The sequence below is a fragment of the Podarcis filfolensis genome (assembly GCF_964270895.1).
Source record: "Podarcis filfolensis genome assembly, chromosome: 16".
Classification (NCBI taxonomy): domain Eukaryota; kingdom Metazoa; phylum Chordata; class Lepidosauria; order Squamata; family Lacertidae; genus Podarcis; species Podarcis filfolensis.
The window spans coordinates 28,223,096-28,244,414 of NC_139620.1; the positions used below are offsets into that span (position 1 = coordinate 28,223,096).

The 21,319-nt window shown below is 42.8% G+C and overlaps 1 protein-coding gene across 1 annotated transcript in view; it reads right to left on the minus strand.

Annotated features, from left to right (window-relative positions):
• Positions 1 to 478: 478 nt before the first annotated feature.
• The window catches only part of LOC310751013 (clathrin heavy chain 1-like), a 56,380-nt gene continuing 35,539 nt past the window's right edge, over positions 479 to 21,319 (minus strand). The window contains 16 exon segments of the mRNA XM_083589683.1: positions 479 to 2,134; positions 4,262 to 4,337; positions 7,884 to 7,904; positions 9,039 to 9,260; positions 9,716 to 9,886; positions 10,498 to 10,608; positions 11,031 to 11,162; positions 12,103 to 12,252; positions 12,862 to 13,029; positions 13,901 to 14,008; positions 14,843 to 15,007; positions 15,133 to 15,290; positions 15,706 to 15,898; positions 16,972 to 17,155; positions 19,477 to 19,622; positions 20,170 to 20,292. Of these exon segments, the coding sequence (XP_083445809.1) occupies positions 2,019 to 2,134; positions 4,262 to 4,337; positions 7,884 to 7,904; positions 9,039 to 9,260; positions 9,716 to 9,886; positions 10,498 to 10,608; positions 11,031 to 11,162; positions 12,103 to 12,252; positions 12,862 to 13,029; positions 13,901 to 14,008; positions 14,843 to 15,007; positions 15,133 to 15,290; positions 15,706 to 15,898; positions 16,972 to 17,155; positions 19,477 to 19,622; positions 20,170 to 20,292 (2,244 nt within the window). The 3' untranslated portion in view covers positions 479 to 2,018.

Genomic DNA, 21,319 nt, shown 5'->3' on the forward strand with positions numbered 1-21,319 from the left:
TTAGGGGCGGGGGGGGGGGCTTCCCCAAAGGCACATGCAGGCAGAACGACACAGCCTGAAAAGGCGATCGCTGAGAATCTTCTCAGGCCATCCGTCTGCCTGCAGGCAATTTGAGCCGGAGCAATGTACTGCCAGCTCAAATTGTCTGAAACTGGTATCGCGATCTGACGCCATACTGGTTTCAGACAATTTAGCAACATGCAGCCCAGCTCTGACACTCATTGGTTTACTAGCACAGCGTTTGGGGCTCAGGCTACTTTCCACGATTGCATAAAAGCCGTTGCACTTCCACAGCTATGGGAGCCAAAGCTCAGCTGACTCCGGTTTTGACTTGGAAACAACCCCTCTGGCTTAGTTCTAAGAACACGGCCAAGGAAAAGAATTGTGGGCATTTACATGGTTGCTACAAGAAACTCCTTCGGCTGACACAGCACCTCCCCTCCAGCCCCCTTGTTTCAAACCACACAGTGGACACTGGTTTGATTTATGTTTATAATTGGATTTTCATAATATCCATGATTAGCACAAGAGTCATAGCCATAAATTATACATTATCTAGTTTTAAGTACATAAAATGTTAATGATATATGTCTCTGAAGAGTGGCACAAAGTAGTAACATCCCTGTTGGCATTCTCTATTGGGAAGAAGAAGAAAAGCGAGAGTGCGTTTGGTGGGCAGACCATCTGATCTCACAGAATTCCTGCACAGAGCCAGAAGAGGGGTGGGGTGGATGGGAATTGGAGCTGTTGCCGGCTCAGAAAGGTATCTCCAAACGCCCGGAGGGTTTTACAGCAGGAATTGGGAACTTGGAGTCCTCCAGATGCTGTGGACTCTCCAGCTCATCTCAGCCAGCATGGTGTGGTCAGGGATGATAGGAGCAGCCTACGCCTGCTTTAGAGTTTCAGGTCAAATACAGCCAGCATAGCAGAAGACTTGCTTTCAAGGTGAGACTTCAAGTCACGCAAGGAGGTGCTTCCAAACTCATTTCTTACCATAGCTGTCAACTTTTCCCTTTTCTTGCAAGGAATCCTATTCGGAATAAGGGAATTTCCCTTTAGAAAAGGGGAAAGTTGACAGCTATGTTTCTTACCAACACGGTCCTCTCTGCCGCACACATTTACAATACTTATGGCTGCCCAGGCAACACACTCTTTGACATTTTGCTTGTCAAGAAAAAAAAGAAAGTCACATAGCCAAGTTATGTTGTTGAAAATGTGTACCATTTGATGCCAATGAGTATCATGCTATTACGTACTACAGGAACAAAAAATATGGGGAGTGTCTGCTCTGAGATATGATCCAATTTATTCTCCAAGGAAGGTTTTTTTAAAAAAAAGAAAATAAAAACACAAAAAATCCAGAAGGCATAGATGCTTTTTTTTTTTGCAACATTCTGTAAACTGTGTCACCTCTCCCCCGTCGCCTCCAAATACACTTTTTATTTCCTTTTTTTTTTTTTGCACAGCGCTACAAACAAATGGGGAGAAGGTGTGTGTTACATACAATTTTCATATATCCCACCAGTTGGAAGGTTCGGCTTCATTTATACAGTACTTTTTAACACGTTAACAGCTTGGTGCCAGAGGACGCCCTGGCATGCACGTGGCTAGAGAGAGGACTCTGGAAAGGGGAGAGAGGGAAAAAGCAGCACTAAAACGCCCAAAACCACCGCCAGAAATCCTCCTAGCCCCCAGAAGTTATTGCTGGGTTGTTGGTTTTAGCTGGAGTGTTTGCCTCCGCGTCAGACAGAGCCTTGAAATGTCGCTAACGGAAAACAAGATAAAAGGAGAGGGGGGAGAGCTGCCTTTTGAGGTTGAAATGTAACAGGACATAGCAATAAATAACACAGTGTCCTTTGGGTGTCTCTGAACCAAGGGCGGGTAGGGGTGGGCTGAAAAGGGCATTCAAGCCAACGCAGGGAGTCATCTGTGCCTTCTTGGAGAAAAAGAAAAAGAAGAAGAAAAAAGAGGGACGGGAAGATGATGATCCGAGACGGTTAAAGGTCTCGCAGCGCGAGTTACATATTGAAACCGTAAACCGGTGGCTGGGTGAATCCTGGCGCCGTGTAGCCATAGGGAAAGTTTGCCTGTGGAGGTACTGTGTTTGGGCCTGCCGTTAGCATCAGCTGCTGGCCTGGAAGAAAGACAAGGGGGTCTGTTTAAGTCACTCGGAAGGTAAGGCCTTTTGCATACCCCAGCCCACAGAACCCAACAAATCCCAGTTCAAAATGCAGGGGTGTGTTTGTCTGTTTTTTAAGAAGACTGAAACAGAAAAAGCAAAAGGTACATTTCCAGCTCTAATGTCACACGAAGCTGCCTTATACTATGTTAGACTATTTGCCCATCTTTATTTCTCTGTATATATATATTTTTATTAAATTTACATACTGACCTTCACCAGCGGATCACAGCGTGGTTGACAGGATTAAAAAAAACAACCTGTAAATACTGTCTAATCTAACTGGAAGTAGCTCCAGGATCTCAGGTAAGGAATCTTTCTCCAGAACTGACCCCTAAGCTGGCAAAGTCAAAAGGACTGAACCTGGAGTCTCTCCTGTGTGGTGTTGAGAGCCAGTGCGGTGCAATTGCTCGGATCCCGGACTATGATTGTGGAAGATGCGGGTTCAAATCCTCCCCCCCCCCACTCAGCCATGAAACTGAGTGACCTGAGAAAACCTCCGCCTCCAATTTACTTTACAAGGATCAGAATGGGGAGGACGGGAAGTTCCTTGGGAGAGGTAACAAATGTAATTGGTGGGTTTTTCTCAGAGGAGACCCGGTTAATGAACATGACTTATGTTAGGGTTGGTAATTTCAATAGGTCTACGTTGTTGAATGCCCCCCAGTGGTTCTACTGCTGAGCTAAGGCCCTTCCAGATTTAAAAGAAGGGCAGACAGACAAGGGACAGTTCTCGAAATTCCAGTGTAGCCGCATGTTTGAGCTGCCTGCCCCTTTTTCATGACTGGGAAACAGCCAAGACTTCCTGAGAAATCCTTGAATGAACAGCTCCCATATGATATAAAAATAGCTCAGGGGTTCTGGTTTTTTTTATAGTAAATGCCTCCCCTCTCCTTCCCTGCGGTGAAGTAATGACTGATTTTGTTTCAATTGTCTGGCACCTATTAGGTCCTGAAAAAACTACATTAAGAGAATCTTTCAAAGTTCAAACAAAAACCCCATACGATACACATCTGTACAGCCAAGAGTTTTAAACACGTTGCAGTTAGATCTGTTAGTCGTATTTCCCCAGCCTATGCTTATTAATTCTGCCACAGACCAGACACACATTTGTTAAAACTCTACTAAAAAACTACGCATGCCTCATGCATGGGAAAACTGAACTCCCATTGAAAACCATTCCCAGTAGAGAACTGACCTCGTCATCATGAACTTCCTTTAATGGAGGGACCTAGAATGCAATTGTCAATAAAGTCTACCTTTTGCCAAAATAAAGACTTTTTACACATTTCTGGAATAGAAGACCATTTTCTCCCTTAATGGGATTCTGTTTTTCCAGAAGATTTAATCTCAAAGAGTCTTGCCACCCACAGAAAGGAAGGTTTTCCCCTACCATAGTTCAGACGTACCAAGAGCACCCTTGCCCATCTAGAAACACTGCACTTCTTGAAATGGCAAAACCTTTTAACTAGAGAGGGTGTTTTCTACTGGAAAAAAAGGCTGAGAGCTAAATGTAGTGTAATATTCCATATCTATGGGACTTCATTTGTATACCCGCAAACTTTTCTACAACATTGCAATTTCTTCCAAGCTTTCAGGAGCAGGATCTGCCTAGTTCAGCCTCCACTCATGGATCATATAAATGAGAAATGATTTTAAAAGCATAGCTGTTCTATCCCAACACTGGTTCATAGTGTGTGTGTGTGTGTCCAATAAACCTCTTTGAAAAGCATCCAGAATCTGTAAAGGCTGCAATCCTAGAGAGAATTGCTAGGAAATAAGCCCTCTTTAAGTCAGTTTACTTCGGTAAACAATTTGTGCTGTATGGCTGCTTCCAGAGCAGCTAGAGAAAACCTAACATAAACTAGATTTCCTCTTAAACACCAATATCTTGAATTATATTGTGATGACGATATGGCAGTCACTGGCAGCAACAGACTTTTAGTTAGATCCTATGAAGAAATCTCAAGTTCTTCTAGTTCAGCATTAACACACAGAGGGTTTGTTAAGTACAAATACTTGGATTTCTGGAAACGCTTCTCAGTTGAGGGCCTAACAAAAACAAAGCAAGTCTTCACCTACCAAATACTATTGGAGTGGGTTCAGTTACTTGTTCCTCTTCTTTCCTTAGGCTTTCAGAAGCATCAAGTTTATCCACCTAAGTTGTAAAGTGAAAGGAAACTCATGAAGGAACTTCTTAGCGCCCGAGTTCTGCGACCCCCATCCCAATTGTTTCCGTTCCAGCTTTCATTTAAAAATATTTATGTCTAACGTGTCAGCGGATCTAGCACAACTTCCTGCTGGTGATCTACTTTCAGAACTAAGTCCAGTTTCAGCATTTGCTCAACTGCCAGAGATCAACTCTTTAACAGGATGGCCTGTGGCACAAGCAAAAATGCATGGTCAAGTTCGCAGAACAATTACGTCGCAGGGAGCTTTGGACTAGATTCACCTTTCGAAACACCCGTTACCTGCAAGAGCCAGTTCCCACGTTCCATCAAGCAACAGAACCCAGAGCTAACCCAAAGAGCCCCTAACTTACTTCAATGGTCCCTTAGGACAAATTGGCAGAGCACTGAAAACATAAAAAATCTGGACAGCTATAGGGAGGTGAAACGCATTTCTCGTGCTGGGTATGAAGTTCACCAGAGGCAAGATTAATCCTCACACCAATGGTGTCCCTGAGTGCATGTTGTTACTTCCTCCCACCCATAAGTCAATCGCTATGGCATTCATTCCTGCTTTTCCCCAAAATGTGCTTTACTGGGATGGGGGGGAACAGTGTACCACTAGCACTGGGTGACCTAGCCATCAGACATGGAGGGATAAAGATATAGAGACGTAGGCAGCACACTCAATGTATTGTTAAGTTTCTCCCCTTCCCCAAACCAGCTTTTTATTTTTTGGAGGGGGCGGGGGGAGCAAAGAGCAGCACGGTCCCCTTCTCTGCCTGCATTCTGAAGAGACTTCCCAGCTGGTCAAGGGGAAACGTGATACTTCAAAGGCTTCTTTGGCTTATGCAAACAGGAGCCAAGGCCAGACGTGACAAGCAAGTCCTCACCCCATGTTGTGCAGATGAGGACCTGGACATCTCTACTCATTGGAAGAAACTGTCCCTTACCTATAGAATCTGATGGCCATTTTACGGACATTGCAGTCTGGTTTTACTATCAACATACAGTTTCAGTGGCACAACCCCAAAGAAGATAAAGGTAAAGGTAAAGGGACCCCTGACCATTAGGTCCAGTCGTTGCAGACTCTGGGGTTGCTGCGCTCATCTCGCTTTACTGGCCGAGGGAGCCGGCGTACAGCTTCCAGGTCATGTGGCCAGCATGACTAAGCCGCTTCTGGAGAACCAGAGCAGTGCACGAAAACGCCGTTTACCTTCCTGCTGGACTGGTACCTATTTATCTACTTGCACTTTGACGTGCTTTCGAACTGCTAGGTTGGCAGGAGCAGGGACTGAGCAACGGGAGCTCACCCCATCGCGGGGATCTGAACCACCGACCTTCTGATCGGCAAGTCCATTCAGAGCTACCAGGCCAATTAGTGGGATTTCTGCAAATACACTGCAAGCAACATTAACAGCTGCCATTACAATGAGGTTTCACTTTGCTTTGGATTGGAAGGCAAGTTCCTGGAAATTTAAAGTCATACCAGAAGAGTCTGTTTAGTTTCAAGCTGTCATGTCAGCATGTCTCCTTAACGTACCACTGTAATGTCACCATCATTGCTTAGAGCAGCTTAAATATTGAAGTTTACTCAAGAGGAAGCATTTCCAAGACTGGAAGAGGGTTTGCTTTTTGCTAAGCCAGACAGCTGAAGAGCAGTTGCATTCTCTTGGATGTGAGCACAAACTCCTCAGTCTAGTTCTGTCTTATCCAGGGACCAGGCTGCCGTTATATTTTTCAATTACAGTTCACTTCTGTAAGCGATTCCTATGTAAAAGGCAGGGTTGTAATACCAGTCAATAGGTTCCTGCCACTGTGTGAAGACCAGAATGTCTTGGGATTCTTGCCATTTCATGTCTTGGTACACTTGGGCAGCATTCCTTTCAATTTTATTGTGTTGCAGAAGTTTTAATGGTGCACTTGAATTTCCCATTTTTGGATGAAGTTAACCCCCCCCCCAAAAGGATACTTTTCTCTGGACAGGAACCCCAGTACTATTGCTAACATAATTGGTCCCATTAAGAGGAGAAATCTAAGATCTCTTGGTTGCTGTTACATTCCAACACTATAAAAATATTCAAGCTAAAGGGGGGGATCTATATCTTGGGTTTAACCCCAACAGCAATACTAACTTTTGCTATGCTAATTTTCAAGATTACCTCATAAAAGCTGCCAGACCCTGTTTACCTACTGGCTTGAAACTGAATAGGATATGTCTATTTTCCTTAGCTGCTACAGTGGTACCTCGGGTTACATACGCTTCAGGTTACACACTCCGCTAACCCAGAAATGGTACCTCAGGTTAAGACCTTTGCTTCAGGGTGAGAACAGAAATTGTGCTCCGGCGGCGCAGCAGTAGCGGGAGGCCCCATTAGCTAAAGTGGTGCTTCAGGTTAAGAACAGTTTCAGGTTAAGAACGGACCTCCGGAACGAATTAAGTTCTTAACCTGAGGTACCACTGTACTTAGTTTTTGCATTTGCAGCAACTTTCCTCTTGGGAGCTACTATTAATGGCTTCATTCTGGCCTTGCAAGTGTGGAATCTGCCCACCCACTCACCAATCGACGATGGGTCTGTCAACAGAATAGTAATACCTTCACAACAGAAGCTGCAGCACTCCTACTGGATGTTAAAGGCTGCTGGCCCAGGAATCTGATCATAAGTTCTCCTCCTCCCCACACCCAAGAGGTAGTTCCCGTCAGATCTGGGATGCATCTTCCACCTACAGCCTCTTGCATATCCACCTTTGTTATCTCCTGGGATATCAGTTTCTATCCCTACTTTTTTTAAGGGTGTTCAAAAGGTTGTTAATAGGAGGCATGTATTTTGGTACAGGGATGCACATCTTGCTGTTAGGTACACATGAGGGGAGTTAAAACAATTATTTACATTAAAAATGGGGGAATTCGTTCTCCAATTAATTACTACCTCCATGTACTAGATTAGTTCTTATTTTAAAAGCAGTCTTTTCATGCATGCTCTTTCTGGAAGACTGAATTATTTAGTAGACACTTGCCACTTGTAAAATCCAACCAGAGTTCAGCTTGACAAGAGGATGGCAGCACTAATCAGATCTAAGACCCAGTTATATCCCAAGTGTAAAAAAGGGATTATTATTATTATAACTTCATTTTACAAACTTTGCCCCCCGCCCCAAGACTAGCTTGTTAGGGCCTTGCTAAGCCTCAACTACCTTGATATTGCATTAAATTTGGACATTTCAGATGCAAACTTTCCCAAATAATTGGAGGCACTGTAGGCAGATAGGCATCTTAAAGATGAAAATTTGGCTGCTGTGCCTAAAACAAGTGAATTCTGACCTACTTTGCAGCTAGTGGGCACACAGCAAGCTAGGTCTGGTTGGATTTTTCCCAAGCTACTGTGGAAGAGATATTTACTATGGTATTAGTTAGACCAAAGCTAGATTATTCTGCTTTTCAGCAAAAGCTACAGTTAAGACTCCCAAATAGCCTTAGATACGTTTTAGGGACACAAATTTAAAAAAGCCAATGTAAAACCAGAGCAACGGTCACCTTATTAAACAGACCATCAACCTGCAAGAAAATTCAGAGGGGAATACTTAAAATCAATAAGCCAGAAAATCAATTTCAAGAAAAAGCAAAGATCACACAAACATGGGCAGGGGAGTTTGCAGGGAGAAATAGGAAAGGAGACCCACACAGAAAAGAAGCATACTCAGCATTTAAACCTATGGGAAGCCAATATCTTACTTAACACATAAGTGATAACTTTATATACACGGAAAGCTTACTTAGCATTACAATACTTAATCCGCAATGCAGTTTCAGAGATGACCTATTAAAAGGGTTGTCTTGCACAAATCCAAAACCTACACTGTACTTGCCATACATCAATAGGCTTGAACACTAAATTAATGAAAGTATCAGTAACTACAATGGCTAAACCTGGGCTGATGTGGGATAACCAGATTTTTGCTGCTGCTATTTTGATCTTGCTTTATTCTAGCGGAAAATTATTATTATTTTAATATCCAGGTGCTTACAAAAAGGATGAGTATGTAAGTAGTCCCTTTGGCCTGAAAGTTACAGACTATCAGTTACAGACCTCCAAGATCCAGGCAGCTTTCAGCATCCCACCCTGGGGCCTTTTTTACAGGTAGTCAAAAGAATAAAAGGGAAACAGCAGATCCATGAGGCTCACGGAGAGAAGCGTGTGAGCACATTAGTTTCCAAAACACAGTATTTCAAGTAGGGAAAAGCATCTAAAAGAAAGTGTTTTAGTCGGGTGAGCTAGTAAAAGTGAAGTAGTCCAAATGTTTAAAAGTGAAAAAGAACAGAGATCAACTTCTTCACGAAAAAAAAACTTAAATCTTAAGGTTTAGCAGCAATGGGAGCAGCCAGGAGAAGTTTTGGCTAGCGTGTCTGGCCATCTGTAGTGGGAGACTAAAAATAAAATAATAAAAAGAGTAAATCTACTAACTAGGTGTTGGCAAGTTGGAGCTAGGTCCTTTTTATAGTTCCCTTCATTTTTTCAGGCTGGATCTCAGGATTCCTGCTAGTCTCCACCCCACCATTCGCAATATGGCATTTAAAGCAATTTGGTAATAACTGAAACATTTTGCCGGGTCATTTAGAGGCAAAATTTGAAGCATGTCACCCAGGACTCGAGATCAAGGCAACAAGCCTTTCTAGAGAAGCCACACTTACTTTGGTCAGGTACTCCCTCATCACCTGGATAAAATAAGGCATCGCAAAGTCCATAATGTTGTGCCTCCATGCCAGCTCAAGGACCACGTCCGGATGCAACAGGTCGTAACACGTGAAGAGAGAAGCTGCGAAACACTCTTTCTTGTCTTCTTCCAGAAACCACTGAAGCAGTTTCTCTGCCAGCTCAGCATCTTTGGATTCTGCGGCATACTGCATAGCATCCTACAGAACACCATGAAACTTATTTAGAGCCATGAAGTAACTACATCAGACTTCTCATGCATGATACTAGAGCAGGATGCATAAGCGCAAAAACAGGTGTAGGACTGCTTCATCTTCTGCAGGCTTTTACGATAAAAAATTGTTTAAAATTCCATCCCGTGTGCTCCCAGTACAGTGGTACCTCGGGTTACATACACTTCAGGTTACATACGCTTCAGGTTACAGACTCTGCTAACCCAGAAATAGTGCTTCAGGTTAAGAACTTTGCTTCAGGATAAGAACAGAAATCTTGCTCCGGCGGCGCGGCAGCAGCAGGAGGCCCCTTTAGCTAAAGTGGTGCTTCATGTTAAGAACAGTTTCAGGTTAAGAACGAACCTCTGGAACGAATTAAGTACTTAACCCGAGGTACCACTGTACATACAAGGAGGAACTAACAACGCAAAACGAAAACAGACCTTATATAAGCGATCTTTCTTGCAGAGCTCAACACTCTGCTTCCATCTGTTATTGCCTTTGTACAGGTAAGCAGCAATGCGTCTGAATTCAATCAACTCATGTTTCTCTAGACGCTGAGCCAGTGTAATGTTATCGAAGTTGTCGTAGGCATCAATGGATGCTCGCAAGCCCTATTGGAAGGGGGAGAAAGTTATAGTCAGGCACATGGAGGAGTGATTTAAATTGCTACAAGCGATGCTAAGCCTACAGTGCTGTATCACAGAGTTTTCGTGTTTTCGTCGAAGCTTCTGAACACAGCAAAACACAAAGGACATTCTCCCATGGGCTTTAAGTAGCGGGCTACAGATTTACATCAGAAACTACTCTGCACGCACTTAAAACCACTGCCCTCAGATCTGTTTAATGCAGTGATGGGGAACATTTTTCAGCCAAAGGGCCCTCTGGGCAAATTGGGGTTTGTGTGTTAATTTATTTATTTGCTTATTTATTTAATTTATATACTGCCCTTCATTCTGAAGATCTCAGGGCAGTTCACGAGATAAAAAATACAGGGTAAAAGCACAAAATAGTTACAACAAAAATTAATAATAACCCCCCCTGCCACAAACACATTTAAAAGGCCATTGAATATTAATTAATCAACCAAAGGCCTGGCTGAAGAGGAATGTATGGAGCTGATACAAAGATTAAGCATTTTAAAGTAATGAATTATGTAGATATTCTGCATACATGCCATAATTATGCTTCTATAGAAAAATGCTATAATCGCTGGCAAACTTACCTGGTAGTCTTCCTCCTCTGTCAGAAGATTGTTCAGTGCTTCATTGACTCCTTTATTATTATGATTCTGGACTGAGCGCAGGTAAGGTTTCACTAGAGGCAGCTGATTAACCTAGGGGCAATGCAATTGGTTTAGGAAAGAGTTGTTCTTGCTGAAGGGCCTCCCACAAAGTACATCTCTAAGGTGATAGGGCCCACCTAATTAAGTCACATTAAACCCTAGAAACTAGTCATTTCCCAAAACAAAACCTTATTGGAACAAATGGTATATCCACAATTTAAGACCTTAAGTCATTTTATACAAATTTATGTGTGCAACAAGAGGATTTGGAAACAGGGGGAAAAGTTAGTCTAAGGAAACCCAGCCAGATGGGTGGTGTTTAAATAATAAAATTATATTATTTATTATTATTATGTCTTGGCATGATAAAAGATGAAACCCCTTTTGCCTTGAATGTACAATTTGAAATGGAAAGGTCTTCAAGAGAAGTATGTAATTTAGCCCATTTTAAATTTGTGCCTCCTCTAACTCACCTTGGAGAAAAAGCTGACCGTCCTGGTGTGATCCAGCCTTGGAGATAATACCAGGAGGAGATCATTGATCAGCAGTGGTTTATAATCCAAGTAAAACTGCAACGCTTTGTAATACAGCTCCACATTGGCCACCTAGAGAACAAATTCAAGCTGTGAGGTAATTGGCTGCCCCTGAGAGTGATTTAACGAACAGCATTTAGTTAACTGTGACCCTCTTATTTGGTGCTCAAGAGTCTTTAACAGCTCTGCACAGCAGTACTGTATAAAAAGTTAGAGCAAATAAATAAATAAATCTGCAAGCTTTATCATGCTGCCATCCTTAGAAAATGGAATCATAGTTGCTAACTTAAGTGCACCTAAGAAGTGATGCATTTCTGATGCCCTGTCGGGCTGGATAAAGAAGAAGAAGTGAAGAGTTTGGATTTGATATCCCGCTTTATCACTACCAGGAGGAGTCTCAAAGCAGAAAACATTCTCCTTTCCCTTCCTCCCCCAAAACAAACACTCTGTGAGGTGAGTGGGGCTGAGAGACTTCAAAGAAGTGTGACTGGCCCAAGGTCACCCAGCAGCTGCATGTGGAGGAGCAGAGACGCGAACCCGGTTCACCAGATTACAAGTCTACCGCTCTTAACCACTACACCACACTGGCTCTCCTATTAACTAAAGAGTTAATAGTTGTCAAACCCACATGAAACTGCTGGCAGAGCTTGCTTGGTGCTTTGAGGTTCAGTGCCACCAGTATGCAGATGATACCCAACTCTATCCCTCTTCTTTCCATCTAAATTTGAGGAAGCTGTTTTGGTGCTAAAACAGTATCTGGCAATAATGGATTGGATGAGGGTGCATAAGCTCCTGTTTCTCAGAGAAGCAACATTAGAAAATCAGAATGTATTATTAAGAAGCTGAATGATGTATGGTGTTTCTGCCACAGGAAGATTTGGCCATGTCTTAATAGTCCCTTGGCCACCCGCTGAGTTTTCAAGACACAACAGATCTGAATACCTGAATCGGTGTGAAACTCAACATGTTTTGGGGTCAAAGCTGAGGAGTCATTACCATTACAGCTGCTTACCTTTGCAATTATGTCCTTGAACTGCCCTTCCTTCCATGCATCGGTAGGGTGGTTCATCATTGTAATTATTGCATTGTCGTATTCTTCGTATTTGTCGTAGAGGAAAACCAGCTCTCCCCAAAGATGGGCCTGTTCTGCTGCCCGAAGCACCTTGTGGTGAGAGGAAAGGTAAGGTACAAATCAGGCAGCAGCCAAAGCAATAGTTTAAGTAGAGCCCGCTGAAAAGACAAGAGTTCAGGCCACCCGCTCTGTTTAATTTGGGGCCCAATTAAAGTATGTGATCTTTGACAGTACTAGCCTTAAATAGCCTGAGGCCAAGATATCTGAAGATCCCATGAACTTGTCTAGTATTCCACTTGTCTAGTATTCTATCCCATGAACTTGTCTAGTATTCCACCGCTGGGTGCCACGTTCTGCATTGTCCTGCTTGTGGAAATCAGAAGGTAGGTAACTAAGCAGGTCAGGATCTTGTATCCATTTCCCTCAGGAACTGCCCACTCCTCTTGCCCTCAATATTCTCCTGGCCCCCTCACTCCCAGCTTTCCACAGTAAAAACTTTTCTTCTATAGTGTCTTTAGATATTAGCCCTGTCCTATGACTTTTTTTTCTGAGTCCACTACAGTTTTTATTTTATTTGAACTGACATGTATTTTTGTTGCTAGGAAAGCAGAGGAAGTGGCATTTAAAAAACAAACAAAAAAAACTTTTAATTAATTTGTGTTACATGATTGACTCAATCGCAGGTATATTGTCAAATACCTTGGGAATGTTGACTCTGGACCAAAACAATTCCAGGTGCTCTCTCATCTTCTGAGGTTTGTATTTAGAGTACAAGATGGCAAGTTCAGTGAACATCCCCATGTGGGCTCGCTCAAGGCCCAGAGCAGCTTCTAAGAGGGCAATCAGCTCTTCAAAGTATCCGCGATCCTAGGATTAAAGACCACAGCATGTTTAAGAAGCATATACCTCACTTGCAAAGAAAAACAAAAAAGCCTTGCAATTTTAAAACCAGTGATAATGCTTGAAGACGGAATGTATTTAAAAGATTGCAGAAGAGATTGTTTAATTTAGATATAGGATGTTCTAAATACCTTTAGGCAACATTCAAAGTCAGTAGTACCTCGGTTTTTGAGTGTCTTGGAAGCCGAACATTTTGGCTTTCGAACGCCGGAAATGCTTCCGTTTTCGAACGCACCTCGGAAGTAGAACGGCTTCAGCTACGTCTGTCCCCCCCCCAATTTTCTCCACTAAAATTGCATGTCACCTCTGCAAGGCCCTTTGCGCCTTGGTTTTCAAACATTTGGAAGCCGAACTGTCTTCCAGAATGGATTATGTTCGAAAACCGAGGTACCATTGTAGTAGCTTGTTCATAAGTGAAGGATAAGGTATGTGGGCCATTTAGTATGAATCAGCAGCTGGGAACTAGAAGGCCCAACATTTAGACTATGACGCACTGACGACACACCTTGGTGCATCTGCACAGCCATTTGAAGTGGTTCTCTAGCCTCCTAATGAATGTGTAGAATATTCTACTGAAGCAAAGAAAACTTGTGGCATAACATTAATTCCTCCAGCTACAGTTTTCTAGAGATGTACACCTGGCTTTAGCCCTGTCCACACTGGATATCAATTAACATTAACTTAAGCCATAAATACTATGGATCTTTTAGCTTGCGTTAGCTGTCTTAAGCTTGTTGGAGGAAAGGTGGGGCATTGGGTTTTAAATACTATAATAGCACTGCTGCAAACAAGCAGCCAGGGGCATTTTACACTTTTAAAACAGTTAAAGGAATCCCACCTGATAATAGCTGATCAGCTCTTCAAGCTCATCAGCATGGATTACTATGTGTAAGCCACAAATCTGCGCAAGCCGGAACTCCTTTCCATCCACACATGCAAAGCACACCTGCAAGTGGGAAACAAAAAATGCTGTTAGCAAACTGCGTTACAAGTCAACTTGCCCAAATACCTTATTTCCCTTAGATCAGGATTTGAGCCAGTCCCCCACATGGACATTGATCTGAAATATTTTCCATAAAGTAGGTATGAAGGTTGTGCTGACCTTAATGTGGACTGTTCCAGAAGCTTTGCTAGCACCATCTTGGTAGTCAAGATAACCCCTCAATTAATTGGTAGTGGTTGTAGAAATGAACTCATATATGTTTATTCACTTGCTTTGATATAAGCTAATTGGCTCACTTGGATGATATCCTTATCCTTGGGGCTCAGGGGTGCTGGGCTCTGAGCCCAGAAAGGGGAGCTATCTGTAAGACCTGGGTATTTGCCACCTATTCCCCCATCTGGGCAGGTGAAGTGTTGGGAGGTCCTAGACAAAGTGACGTATGCTTCTTTGTGTATAAAGATTGTATGCACGTTGGCTTGGGTGCAGACAAGCCATCTTCTTGCTGCGGTTTCCGCCCTGCATCTGAAAAGGCTTGGAAAACTGTCAGGCTGCTTTGCTGTAAATCCATACCTTCTATAATAAAGCACTAGAACAGGCCATTCTGATGTTCTTAGCATCCTTCTTTGGTATCCCTGTACCCAACCACTCCTACAAGCCCTCCCTTTGGTTCTGCAGTTCAGAACAGAAGATGCAATTGATTCTCTAAAAAAGGTATTGCCTTTTGCACTAGGGTGGTTGGTTGTTGTTGATTTGTTTTTTTAACAGCAGCCATTAGTTTCTAGCGAGATCTTTAACTGCTAGTCTTAATACCTTCCCTTGCAGCACAAAACAAGTTACCTCCTTCCACGTCCTGGTGCTGTTGGCTTTGCGGCCACTATCAACAGCTGCCTGGTACTCCCCAAGATGAACCAGTGTAGATGCCAGGCGAGCAAAGTTAGACACATTGTTGTAGAGAAGTTTGGCCGCATCGTACATGCCCTCCTCATAACAGCGATCGCCAACCTAAAGAGGAAGAGTTTGCGACAGTGAAGGAATGCTGGGGCACAAAAGCTGGAGCTGGCGTATTTCAAAATCCAGGCCAGAAGTTAGTTTAGATGGAAGTGCTAGCATTTAAGCAGAAAACGTACCTGCTGTATGTGAGCGTTGTTTGGGCCGCTGACAAACTCTTCTAGCTCCGAGAGCCTATTAGTTTTTGCCAAGGCAAATATAAGTTCAGTCTCGACGTAAGATTCCCTTGCTTTTTTCCTAGCCATTTGTAAAAATTTAACCAGATCCTCCCAGTTATCTTAACAAGCAGGCGAGGGGAGAGAAGAGGATAAAGATAAATTAGTTCCCTTGAATTTAGTTTAGTTTTTGTTCCCTACACTTGTAAAGAAGCAACAATATGCTCCACCTCTCAGAATTACAAATAGATTTTATGTATATTGTACTGAAATACCGATCCTAAACAGGATGGATATTCTAGTAATTCATTTATCTGAAGTACCTTTGGGCAGTGTTTTTAAACAAACTTAACATATTTCTATTTATTCCCATGCAACCCTTTCAGAATTAGAGGTACATACTGAAGAGATCTGGCTTGGGGATGTTTTATACAATCCAGCTTTGTCAAATGATGGTCTTCCCAAAGGATTTCCGCTAATCAAGCAAGGATTAAAATTACCACGTCCTGCTAAGTGAAAAGAACCATTTGAGCTTACCATTTCTGTTGGCTGCCTGGACAACTTCCATGTAGGCAGAAGGATCGTCAGCCTTTATGTAAGAATCTATGGCTTCCTTCACCAAGTCCTTTTGGAGCTGTGCTCTGGCCAGCTGGCTCCAAACTGCTGGTTCATTACATCTCTCGGCAAATTCATAAGCACGATCCAAGTTGCCAATGTGTTCTATCAACACCTAGGAGAGGTTACCAAAATGAAAGTCTCAATAAATCTCCAGTGGGCACCACAGAAAGTTTGGGTGGGGTGGGGAGAGAGGGGAAAAAAAGAAAATGAAGAATGATTCAAGTCTAGAAAAAGATACAAAGCCCAAACAACCTTAGGACGTCACTAAAATCTTTTGTTTATTTAGATGGTTTATACATTGTCCTTTACGCTGATGAAAACCACCGTGGCTTGTGTAAACAAATAAAATGCATAAAGTAACATAATCCTTTAAAAACACACAACAAATCACTGAATCTGACAATTTATACATGAAGCAGTGTTCATATAGCGAGGGTTCAGATTTTATATGCAGTGGTATCTCTAGTTACGAACACCTCTGGAGACGAATGCTTCGGGCTATGCACACGGCAAACTCAGAAGTAATGGAAAGGTTTCCGCCGCCCGCGCATGCACAGAACACGCCTCTGGATGCAAATGTTTTGGGGTAAAAATGGACCCCCGGAACAAATTAAATTCGTATCCAGAGGTACCACTGTATAAAGCAGTGTTCCACAGACTGTTGCATTATATGGGCACAACTGCTCACCGTTCATCCAGTGCTGCATATATTTGTATATATCTAGTGGATTTACCGGGCAAATAGAAAGCTTGCCATCTTGAGGAAGAAGAAAAAAAGTTCAGCTGCTCATGTAGGTGATGATAGTTTCTGGCAAAGCCTCGGACATCACTGAACAGGTTTATATAAATCTGCCCAATACACCCAAGGAAACAGCCACTGTCACTCATCCTTGAAGTTAAGGCTCCCTTCTTGCTCTTCAGGTATAGAAACCAGGCATAGGCAAACTCGGCCCTCCAGTTTTGGGACTACAATTCCTATCATCCCCGACCACTAGTCCTGTTAGGGATGATGGGAGTTGTAGTCCCAAAACATCTGAAGGGCCGAGTTTGCCTATGCCTGATATAAACATTCAAGTGTGCTACATTTTGCTGACGTTTCATGCATAAGCATTACAATATTTAATTTTCTAGGTCAAGGGAGGTCTCTGCGAGACGCACTAGCTGTCAATCTGTACTGAGCCTCACCTGAATTGCAGAAGTATTCACATCGAATTTCCGAAAGATGGCAAAAGCTTCTTCGTACAGCTCATTGCTAATAGCAATATTTGCAATATCTGGGGCATCATAGTTGTCTAGGCGGTTTATATACTCCATCACGCGTGTTCGGTCTGCTTTAATGGCCGTCAGTATTAGGAGATTCTGAAGATTCCTTTAAGGGCAAAGAAAGAAACAGTCAAGAAGTAAATTCAACTAGCAGGCTTCCCTGCTGAATTTGCGTAAGAGTATTTTAGGAGTTACACGGGAATAAAAGACAACTTCGTGTGGGCAACAGTAACCAGTTTTAAAAGTGAGCATTAATTAACTTGAAACCAAAACTAGCTTCTAGCAACTGAAGTCAATGCAACTTTACAACGTAATAGAAAAATGAGCAGGGTTGTGGCCTGCCACACTATATAACTGGGGTGGCTAGCCATTTTCAGCACTAGAGCCACATTGGTACATTTCTCCTTGTACAGGGAGGCCAAGTGTGAAAGCGAGTGTGGCAGAGGGCCAAAAGCTCAGTAATAATTCATTAATATTCAATTTAACAAATCCATTAATATTTTATTGGCTCTTTGTCTCTTTAATAAGTAATTGGTTTATTTATTGTATTTACTGTAAGCAGCCCTCTTGATTCATCTGTGCTACCTTCCCAAGCCTACAGAGGATAGAGACTCCTAAATTTAAAATTCAGACCAAACTCGTGTTTTGAAAAGCTGCCATGTACTCAATTTTGTATGCTGATTCACAAAACAATTGATGCTCAGTAAAAATTTGCCGAGCAACTGAAACAAGATGCTTGTTTCAGGATGCCCTGAAGGAGTGTCTCCGCCCCCATCATCCAGCCCGGACACTGAGATCCAGCTCCGAGTGCCTTCTGGCGGTTCCCTCACTGTGAGAAGTGAGGTGAGAGGGAACCAGGCAGAGGGCCTTCTCAGTAGTGGCACCCGGCCTGTGGAATGCCCTCCCATCAGATGTCAAGGAAATAAACAACCATCAGACTGTTAGACAACACCTGAAGGCAGCCCTGCTTAGGGAAGTTTTTAAGGATTGATGTTTTATTCTGCCTGGTGTTTTAACCTGCTGAAAGCCACCAAGAGTGGCTGGGTCAAACCAGTCAGATGGGCAGCATATAATAATACTAATAAATCACTCGTCATTTGTTGCTATTATTATTCACAGTCCAAACGTCTCTGCAGCAAACTATGCACCACTGTTGCCTTTATCTACAAGGAAGCTGTTAGCAATTTCACTCCTCCGATGGTGCAGATGAAATTGTTGTAAATCACATGCCTGTCTGGGACAACTCTGGGAAAGGAAGAAGTCTTATCTCTTCCACTGCGGGTACTACTACACTGTACTTTCGCTTTTATTTCTTTTTGTTTGTTCTCTCGGAGCCGGAGAGAACGGACGCCATTATGCCTTTGTCTGTACATAGCGTGTAAATAAATACAGTGGACCCTCGGGTTGCAAACATGATCCATGTGGTATGAACTTTCGCAACCCACAGCGTTCGCAACCTGCGTCTGCGCACACGCGGCTTGCGATTTGGCACTTCTGCGCATGCGCAAAGCGTGATTTAGTGCTTCTGTGCATGCGAGACTGCCAAAACCCGGAAGTAACCCATTCCGGTACTTCCGGGTTTTGGCAGTCCGCAACCTGACAAAACACAACCTGAAGAGGACGCAACATGAGGTATGACTGTAGTAGATTAGATCTACGATGTCTCACTCTTCTTGCTGTGTTAAGCCAGAAGTTTAAGTGTGCATATACCAGCTGGTATACGTCGCTGAGCACACTGGAGAAGAGGGGAAATGACTTTTCCAGAACTGCGCGTACCAGAGAACGCTCAGCGTTTTGGGGGCTTGCAAGCACCCCCAGGGCGTTTTTCCATGCATTCTGCTTGACCCCAATGGAAAAAGTCTTTGGGGTCTCCCATTTCAGGGCCCCTGAGACAACAGCCCCCAACACAGCTGACTTCCCTTGCAGTTCCAAATGAGAACGCCAAGCAGACCAACACAGCTAAGTTCCACTCTCAATCATAAGAAAAGCCTCATCTTGAAGCAAAGGGCAAGAAGGCTGGGGCACCAGCCAAGAAAATAAAAAAAGGATTGTGCTGCCACAGCTAAATGTAGTGGACACCCGGGTTGTGAACGTGATCTGTGCGGGAGGCACATTCGCAACCCACAGCATGGCGTCTGCGCACGCACGGGTTTCAATTCGGCACTTATGCGCATGTGCGGCCGCCGTAACCCAAAAAAATGCAATATGAAGCATCTGTAACCCGAGGTATGACTGTATTGGGAAGGGTCCCATCTGAAACTGTTGCAGAGGGCGGACAATTAGGCTTGCAGTGGCTGGTCTACTCCTTCTGCTATATATAGTATTATACCCATTTTAGAGCAAACCTTACACTGTGAAGCCTAGCACATAACAGTCATTTCCATGCATATGTAGTGTAGTGAGGAGGGAGGGCCTTCCCTTTAGTACCTGTGCTCACTGAAGACGGAGTTATCCAAAACAATCTTTTCCAGTAGCTCAATGAGCTCATTGGGCAAGTCAGCTGTCATGAAAGCTTTGACAGTCACAGAAACCTCCTCTGGATCCTGCGTTTCTGACAATGCGGTTTGGACAACCTGAATGTTTTAAGAAAACAAAAACAAATGTCTGCTAGTACCATGAAGAGAGCATACTAGCAGCCTAGTTTTAGGAAGCCAGTTAGGAAAGGAGAGCAGGAGTGCATTTAACTTTCAAGGAACAAAGTTTAGTTTATGAAGGAAATAGATGGGTCTGGAAGAAGTATAAGCATCAAACTATTTGGCTTGCTTGGCATGTGTCTAACACAGAATCCCGAGCAGCCTTCCCCACCAGAAAACAAGAGTTCAGCACGGAAGGGTTTACGGGTGTTTGGAGAGAAAAAAAATCATACGCAGAGAAGAAAGGGAAAAACAAATGATACTCGTATGGAGCAAGCAGGAGGGCAGGCAGGCATAGAGAATTAGAGGGGCAAGGCTGATCTCATTTAGAGGAGAACTATGGGAAATGAGGGACTACATAAGATCTCTGGCAACTGCTACCCTTTTCAGAGCACAATGCTGAAGAACAGATGACGTTTCTCTTCTTGCTCAGTCACCAACCACTACATTCTACCTATTTTGTACAAATTCAGTCTACTTGCTATACCTGATCAATGAGCGGCCTCCTGAATGGATTGTTTTCCTCCAGAACGTTTACCCACAGTTCTGGATCTTTCCTGCGCACCAGATAGCGAGCTTCGCTCTTGAACAAGGAGTTCTCATTGCAGACCTGAAAGAAACAAAGGAAAAGGACAATAAACGCATGGAGTATATATTTGGACTAAAAGCAGCTATTTCTAGGCAGCTATTTCCAGATTCACTGGAAGCCGTAATTAGGCTGTAATTCCATTTAATTTGCAACGCTTCCAATTCTGTGGCACCTTGCTTTTTGAAGCTGGCTTTCCTTTTCAGAAAACTCATGGGCACACAGCCTTTACTGAGAAGAGATTCACCAAGCACAGATCGAGAGACTCCAGAGATCTGATTGCAAGACAGAACAAGGAAGCAGCTGGATGAAGTGCAAATGTTGAGTGTCCTTTCAATAACACACTCCATCTCATTCAACTCAATAAACCATCTTGAAGGAGCTGCGTTAAGTTGAATGCCAACAAATGTTACTGCAAAAGCATTCAGTTTAGTAGTCAGTACAAAAGTTAGATTTTATATTGAGACAATGTCCCATTAGCTAATCTGCTGTGAGCCATAACTTTATTTTTTTTATAAAATATTTATTAGCATTTTCAAGAAACACACAACAAACAAAAACCAAAGAATAAACAAAACAAAAAACACAAAAATACATAATATTCAAAACTAAACACAAAAGAAAATAGAAAAAACACATAAAGTTTCTGTTACTTATTATTCTTAACCTTATTTCTCAGACCTCCTCACACCTCCCCTTCTTGTATTCCAATTTAAATTGTCAATTCAGCAAGTCCTTAACTTATTTCTTTACCTTAGCTTAAACATTTATTCTAACATACTATTATTTTATTTTACTTCTTTTTTCCATTTCCTCAATTTATTTTTAACAACCTTATTTTCAATTAATTTAAAAAGAAAAAACCAATTTTACCTTATTAAAATTATACATCAATACTTATACCTCATTATTTATTCTTAGACCTTTTTCCTAAAGTCGACCAAAATTTCCCTTCCACGATTTACCCAATTTCCTTACCACTAACAAAATATAAAAAGTAAATTATCCTTATGTACCCTTTGGATTCCCAACCTCCACCCACCCTTTTCCC